Genomic DNA, 8,314 nt, shown 5'->3' on the forward strand with positions numbered 1-8,314 from the left:
GCAGACGACTTTCGCAGCTACCGGAAGTGTGTCAGTGACGTAGTGGGCGTCGCAGCTGCAGCCAATGGCAGCCTGTCGTGGCCTGTCACTCTGGGACTGGTGACGTAGGAAATCACGGCAGAATAGTCTCAAATTTCGCCGCCACGCGGAAATGGCGCAGCCCGCGATTTTCAAAAAACGCTGTTTTTAAAAATTAATAACAAATCGCTGGATTTTTTCCGATGAGTTTTACTTTGAACGAATGCTCGGAAGCATTTGTTCTGCGCATTGAAAACGTTTGTCAGTGACCTTTCTAGCCGTTTCATGCCCCCTTTAACAGCCGCCGGCATACAGGCTTATCACTCTGATTCTGGACCGCGTATCAGTTCTGTATTCTTTGTTTGTTAATGCTCGATGTCGCGAGTCACACCTTTATCAGTTTTGTTGTAGCGCAAGATGCACCGAGATCTGTCTCGAAGGTTCCGGCCACTCGGGTGTCGTTCCACAATGTTCCATCCTGTGCTGGTAGCTGTTTGCGACGTTATCTATATTGTTCTGTGCAGCCTTTAAATTAAGCGCTGCCGAGTGTGACGGGCATTCTTTGTTCGACGATCGACGAGCACGTTGCTATCGCCGTCGTCGAACTGCCTTCAGTGACGCCTACTCCGGCGGCCCCCGGATCCAACTCGTCCTCGGAGTCCCCGCTGCCAGGTACAGGGCCCAGGCGCCACGCTTCCAGCTGTGGTGTCCGGGGCTAGGGCAGCCATGGACCTGCCGCCTCCAGTCCAGCGACCTACGAAAGCGCAATGCTTTCAGTTCACCCTACCGGAGCCTGCTCCGGCGGACGACCTAATTGATGCACTCGAGGCGGTCGTCGGTGTCGGGGGTCTGCAGTACCTGCAGCACCTCGGCGGAACAAAGTTCCTTGCTGCCGTCTCGTCGATGGCTCAAGCAACTAAGATGGTAGCGGCGGGCGCAATCCTCGTCGCTGGAAAGCAAGTACCACTGGCGCAAATGGCTGCTCCAGTGGTTTACGTGACGGTGTTCCGTCTACCCCCGTCAGTGAGCGACGACTCCCTCGCCGCCGCTCTAAGTCCGTACGGCAAGGTCCGCGCTGTGACCGAGCCGGTTTTCAAGGGAAAGAGTCATGTGCGTACCGGAGCGAGGCTGGTAAAGCTAGACATGCTCCGGGCACCACCCAACTTCATCACTGTCGCTGGGCACCGTGCGATGCTGGAGTATCGTGGGATGAAGCGAGTGTGCTCCAAGTGCGGCGCAGAGGGCCATTTTGGTGCTTCCTGCACCGCGGCACGTTGTGGCCGCTGCTCCACGTACGGCCACGAGACAGAGGCGTGCCAAGCAGCGTGTAAACGGTGCGGCGGTAACCACGTGACCAAGGACTGCGTGATGCCGCGCTCGTATGCGGCCGCTGCTACGCCTGATACCATGTCGCACCAAGGTGGAAACGCCGCCGTGACAGTCCTCAATGAGCCCTCGGTAGTGTCAAGTAGAACCCCCACTACACATTCTGAGGGCGAACTGGACAGGGCGTCCACCGCCGCCCAGTCGCCGGAATCCGACGTCAGGAGCTCGGAAGTTACGTCCGACGACGAGTCGTCGCGTGCGTCCTTCTCGTCAGTGACTGACTCGGACGCGTCGTACCTTCCCGCCACACCGACATACGAGGGTGCGGCTCTGAACGCACCCATTACGAAGGAGAGCGCTCTGCCCGAGGCCTGTTCGGAGTCGGCGGCTTTCCCCTCCCCTGGAGCTACCGTGCATGCCCAGTCGGAAGACTACAGCCATGAACCTCAGCTTCCCAGAACACCTAGTCTCCTGCCCGGGTCGTTGCGCGAGTTGGGCGCAAGTGCTCCCAAGACCCAACGCACAAGTGTGCGGAAAACATTACTTTTGGATGGCGCTGACGAAACAAAGCGCCAGCACTCGGCATCGGATGGTGGAGCAAGCGTGACGACGCCCTCGGCCCCAAAAAAGAAGCCGAAGACCGCTGAGAACGACGCACCGATGGACGTCTCGTTTTCCGAGACGTGAGTGCTATGGCGCCACTCTTCAAGGTGACAGGCCGTGACGGCCAACCTCATCCTTTCCCGCTTTGCGGTGGCCGAAGCGCCGCAACCTTGGCGCTCCACCCCAGCCACTGCTATCTTATCGGGACTACGGCTTCGCCGGCGCCGGTGGTGAACGATGGACGGTGCGTGCGGTGCAGTGTGTGTGGGTTCGAGTGTGACTGTGTGCTTTTTTCCATAGCCACTCGTTCTGACTGGACGTTTTCGCCGCCCATGGTCCGTGTATCGTCGCTGCCGCGTCGTCGTCGAGCTAACAGCCGGAACCTCAGCGGGGACCTGTCGGACACCGTCATGCCTTTCCATGGCGCCGACGCAGGGTGCACTCGCAAACTTGGTCCGCAGAACTATATCGTGAGTCCTTCGCCGTTTTGTTTGTTCTCCAGCTGCGTTTCTTTGCTGTTTTGGTTTCATTCACTCATTTGTTATGATGGCTAGGTTTCGCTTTCTTACTTTTAACGTGCAAGGATTCCGTAATCCCGATAAGCAGCGGCAAGTGCTACACCTCGCACGTTTGTATCAAGTTGATGCTTTGTTCTTGCAGGAATGCAATTTTCGTACACCTGCAGATGTCATTTCCTTTCGTTCTTATTTTAATGTTGATGCCTTTTTTTCTCTGACGGACTCGCGGTTTTGCGGCGTGGGTGTCGTTTTTCTTAACCCTGCATTCAGATCGAGTGCTCACTGCACATTCGGTCTCGATGGTCGCTTGATTGCGGTGGACGTTTTTTTGGACGGCCGGAGGACTCGTTTCGTCAACGTTTACGCGCCGGTCACGCGTAGTTTGACGAACGAGTTCTTCAAATCCATTGCGCCACATTTTTTGGATGATGTTCCACACGTCCTGCTTGGAGACTTTAACTGTGTTTTGGACTCATGGCGCGACATCAGGGGGCCCGGACAGGGCGCGTCACATTGTCATGCAAAAGAACTGGGGAAGCTTGTCCGCTCCCTGTGCCTTCAGGACACATGGGTCGCACTACATGGGGACAATTTTGTGGCAACGCGCACTAGGGGTCGGAGTGCTAGCCGGCTAGACCGAGTTTACGTCCCCTCTACCCTGCTGGCCAATTTGCTTGAGTGTGAGGTGCTGCCCTTTCCTGCAGCGGTCGGAAATATTAGCGACCATCTCCCAGTAATGGTCACTCTACAGGGGGCACCTGGACGCTCCAACAGCCCACTAATGTGGCGAATGGACGCATCCATACTGCATGATGATGAGTGCATTACTACGATTCGCGCGGAACTGCGGGCATTGGTAGCGGATGTGACTGACTGGACTCCCACAGGCTGGGATACCCTCAAGTCACGATGGCGAGACATTCTCGTGCTCACGGGGAAAGCGCGGCGCGTCCGTGTTACTACGGCGCTCAATGACGTCCTCAGACGTATGCGGATTGTACGCGATGGCGGCGAGTTAACTTTCGCAATGAGAGAGTATCTTGATACACTGCGCACTCGGTATCATCGCATCCTTGAGAACAGCTCCCGCTCATCACGTATGGCAGCAGGTTCACGCATTCCCCTTGTTGACACAGCTGACATTGGTTACGCGCGCTCGCAAGGTCAGTCTAAAGTTCGGCCACCGCAAGTGGATGAAGTAATCTTGGAAGATGGTACTCCCTCTTCAGATGAAGCCGATATCCAGCGCATCTTTTGCAGCCATTTTGCTGCCCTGTTTTCTTCCCAGGGCGTCGACCAACGCGAAGGCTATGAAGAAGCTGTCAGCTCCTTCTGCGGGCCCCTCCCTCAGGTTCCTGAAGAGGCACGCGTGGCACTTACATCTCCAGCTACTATGGAGGAGGTGCGCGACGCTTTAGGGGCCATGAATCAGTCAACTGCGCCTGGTCCAGATGGGATAGTGGCAGGTTTTTACACCACCTTTTTCGACATCATCGGAGGTTTGCTTCTTAAGCTTGTAAACGGTTTTCTTTCAAATGGCACGAAACCACCCTCGTTTAACGCTGGGCGCATCATCTTGCTCCTAAAGGACGGCTTCACACCATCAAGCCCAGCGTCTTGGCGACCAGTTACCCTCCTGAACACTGATTGTAAACTGATTGCCACTCTACTTGTCAGAAGGCTGCGAGCCTACTTAGAGGACCTGGTAAGCCCTTACCAGTCCTGCGCGGTACCTGGTAGGTCGGTGTTTGCCTCCCTTACGTTAACGAGAGATGTATTCGCTTACGCAAATGCCAAAAATGTCAGTGGTATTTTCGTTGCTTTAGACCAGGCGAAGGCTTTTGATAACGTAGATCACAGCTATCTCTTTAATGTGCTTAGTTGCTTTGGCTTATCGACTGAATTTGTACGACTCATAAGATCACTATATAATGGTTTAACCAGCCAACTCGTCCTCAATGTCACCATCGCAGGCAGTTTTGCGGTAACACGAGGGGTAAGACAAGGGTGCCCGCTCTCACCGGCCCTTTTCGTGCTTGCTCTGGATCCTTTTCTGCGTAAAGTAGTCGCCGACAAACGAATTCGGGGCTTCCCAATGGTAGGACAGGAAACGCTAGTGGTTTCAGCGTATGCGGATGATATCTGTGTTTTTGTTCGGGACAGCGAGAGCTTCCGAGTCTTCCTATCCACCTTTGACCAATACGCTCTTCTGTCAGGTGCACAGCTCAACCCTAGTAAAAGCCAGGCGCTGCGCTTTGGGTCTTTCAGAGATCCACTGCCTGTGGCGGTGAACTTTGTGGCCGCAGTCCGTGTGTTGGGGATATTGTTCGAAACAAGTGGAGTTTCTTCCCGTACTTGGGAAGAGGTTGTGTTGCGAGCAACACGCGCTCTTTCGGAGGCCGCACTTTTCAGCCTCTCACTAAGGGCAAAAGCCACGGTTGTGAAAACTCGTGTGTGCGCTTTCGCTTTTTATGTGGCACGCGTCGCAATAATTCCGCGCCGTACAGCGGGCCGCCTCGCGTCTCTTGTAGGCGCCTTTGTGTGGGACGGCCGGACTGCGTTGGTTGCCCGTCACTTGTTAACACTGCCGACAAACAGGGGAGGCCTTGGATTGCCGTGCATCCCTACTGTGTCGCGGGTGCTGGCAGTGAGGTTAGTGGGTTCCCTTCTCACAAGGGAGTCTTACCCAGGACGCTCACTACTCGTCTACTGGTTAAGCACGGCACGTCGGGCTTTCAACCCTGGAAGGCATGTAGGCCCCCAAGCAGAGAGGCCGTCCTCTTTCTATCGCGCTGTCGCGGGAATGAAAGAGGCGTTAGACGCCGACTTACCTGATGCGAGCCTTACAGACACGCCACCCATTCAGATTAGCGAACAAATCGCGTGTGCACGCCTTACACCGGATGAAATCCGGATGACAGCCATCTCCAAATGGCGGGCATTGGCGACAGGCCGAATGCCCAATGAAGTTGTAGATTTTGAGTGGAACAGGCGCTGGGGGGTTCTTCCCACGCGCCAGCGCCTCGCCAGGTGGGGCGTGGTACCCAACGATAGATGCGCCAATTGCGGTGGCGTAGAAACGTTGCAGCATGTTTTCTTTGAATGTGTTGTTGCACGCACTATGTGGCGCCTCGTGCAGCGCATGTTTAGAGTTCGCGTAGGCCCTGGCACAAGACGCCAGCGTGGCCTTTTTCCACGTTTAGTTGTCGCCGCCACCATGTATGTACTGTGGCGGCGTCGCTGCCTCGCTGAGGCACGTCGGACTCCTGCTCGCGCAATGTACCCGGCGCTGCGGAATCTGCGCCTCGTCATCTGGAAGTACTTGTCTGATCAGCTAGAAAGAGATGGTGAGGCGCGGTTTCTGCGGCGTTGGCATACGCGCTTCTTTGTTGTAGGTGACAACAGGCTGAAGATGCCGGCCTTGCTGTACTAGCCTGCGAGCCTCGTATCCCCTTCCCCCCCCCCCTTTCTTAAGCTTGCACCCGAGGTCTTGAGTAGGCGCAGTATTCAAGCTTATATTGCGCCTTTATGGGATGTAATCGGTCGCCCTGTCAAACGGCTTTTTCTTTTGGGGGATAGTTTCCACACCTTGATGTGCGTGTGAGTTTTATTTCCTTTAAGCGAAGAGAGGCCATACGGACAGCTTTGGCTACGGTTATTATTAACCTTTGTTTGAGCACAGTGAATAGCGTGTATTATTGACGACTGTATAAACATCGCACCCACGATCGTCTGTGGTTTCAAATGTACGTTCAAGGTACCAAATAAACTTCTCTTTCTATCGCCGCCGCCGAGTTGCTTAGTTCTTTTGCTGGCGCAAGTTAGCCCAAATAAAGAGTTTCTTTAGTGCAATCATCGACCCCTTCAATTGTGTCGTCGACCTCGTACCAACTACGTGACAATATATATATATATATATATATATATATATATATATATGCTCCGGAACCGCAATAAACATTTGTTGAAAGTAGTGCTATTGTCCTGTCCCCTCCTCTTCCTTTGTTGTTTTTAGCGCTTTGCTTTGTTGACATTGCATTAAGTCTGGCCATAACAGTGTGGGATAACCCTGTAACTACATCTGCAATTTTCTTATCGACAGAGAAGCCCATCTCCACATTCGTGAATACAAATCGGAGGAATTAACACTGGGAAGTTAAGAAACACCACATGTCTAAGTCCTCTGATCACTAATTTTCGATATTCGCATGAACAAGTGTCCAACCAAATTAAAAAAAAAAGTAGAGGATCAAGCCTTTAAAGAACACATATAATTCTACGAAAGTTCCAATAGGGGACGGTCAGGATATACTTTCTCGTGAAGCCATCATGCCATCATGAACCTTCATGAAGTTAAGTTCGCAGGGGTCAAGTGGATGCAGCTAGCAGAGGACCGGGTTAATTGGAGAAACATGAGAGAGGCCTTCGCCCTGCAGTGGGTATAGTCAGGCTGATGATGATTATTATTATTAATAATATATTACAAAGATCTTGTAATCCAGGTAACATTACAAAATGATCAAGATGACGAATAAGCAGTGTTGATATAATAACTTAGTTTTTAAGAGAAGATCCGGTAATACTCCGTCAGGAGGTTCGAGATAGCAGGTGGCCAACGTCCGCTGAGTTTGTTGCCTTCGTTTTTAGGAGGGGCACTTATTACAAGTCTTAGTGACGCTTCGTGTGACTCATTCAGGATGAGAGAGGGAAGGAAGATTATTTATTACGAAGGGTATCAAGAAAGTTTGTCATAAATATTGTTTCGTGGCTTGGTGCGCTGCACTAGCGTAGTAGGGGAAAAGAAAATAGGCACAATAGGTGACGGCAGGGCAGGAGCGCGGATGCATACTAGCACATAACTGATGCATTGGTCACATATTATGACGACCTTTGAGCTCATCCAGGAGCATACTTTTTGGCTACACTTTACAGAAAACCCTTCAGGCCCGCCTCTTCTCTGGGTTTTCTTTCAGAGGCTGTAAAATATTCATTCAGTTCTTCGTACAGATCAAACACAAGGCCGCAATGACCTGCAGGAAAGGCGAAGACGAAGGCAAGTTCTCGTATCGGAACTGAGGAAACCTGCTATCCATCGTTCGGTTTTTGTACATTTCGTGTTGCCCCATGTTACTTGACTCATTGAACCCTGCCTGAAAGGCGCAGTACACGCAGAACAGCTTGTGAAGGTAGTATAGGCCCACTCTAGCCTTGACAGACCTCCGAAATAGGACGCTATTCATTTCTTTCTAGTTTTCTAAGCAAGTTACACCACCCTCGGTTACTCGGACCGCCTTTTGCATGGGGCTGATGTTGGAAAACTTCGCCCATTGTACATCGGTGGAGGCTGCTGGCACGAATCATTCGTATAGCGGTAGCAATTTGTGTTCGTCTTTTTTCCCGGCCCTTCGTTTATAGCCGATCCTTGATTTTAATCAAAGGCCATGCCGCCCAGTACCATGTACGTCCGCCCTGGACATGCTACTATCAGTGAAACACACCCTGCATCTCCTTTTGGCGTGGAGAACCGCGCACTGACGATGGACAAGGAATGACACACAGCAGGAAGAGAACTATAAATTATTTCATAAGAAAAAAAAAAAAAGCTTTCTACAAGTCATGTGGTTACACATGCCTGTGGTCATGGTGAAGCAACAAACCTCTCAATAAGCGTGAAATATTTTTAATTCAAAATCAATGTGGTGCTGATAACGCATGAGTGTCCAGCCTTTATTATCTGATTCGCTTCTTCGAGCTTCGGGTTATTTTACCTCGGCGCTTGAATACAAATAATACCCACATAGCACTCCGAAGAGAACGTGAACAACCTTGGCATGAATTTTAATGTTGCA

The 8,314-nt window shown here is 52.0% G+C and overlaps 1 protein-coding gene across 1 annotated transcript; it reads left to right on the top strand.

Annotated features, from left to right (window-relative positions):
- Positions 1-573: 573 nt before the first annotated feature.
- Positions 574-5,920, top strand: LOC146202977 (uncharacterized). The gene has a single exon (XM_084588465.1). It carries the CDS (start codon positions 745-747, stop codon positions 2,029-2,031), a length of 1,287 nt encoding a protein of 428 aa, XP_084444591.1. The 5' UTR covers positions 574-744; the 3' UTR covers positions 2,032-5,920.
- Positions 5,921-8,314: the final 2,394 nt, after the last annotated feature.

The sequence above is a fragment of the Amblyomma maculatum genome, chromosome 1 (assembly GCF_055883805.1).
Source record: "Amblyomma maculatum isolate TAMU_Amacu chromosome 1, ASM5588380v1, whole genome shotgun sequence".
Classification (NCBI taxonomy): domain Eukaryota; kingdom Metazoa; phylum Arthropoda; class Arachnida; order Ixodida; family Ixodidae; genus Amblyomma; species Amblyomma maculatum.

Excerpts from the sequence above, each read along its gene's own strand:
- LOC146202977 (XM_084588465.1), top strand. The coding sequence starts at position 745 with ATGGACCTGCCGCCTCCAGTCCAGCGACCTACGAAAGCGCAATGCTTT.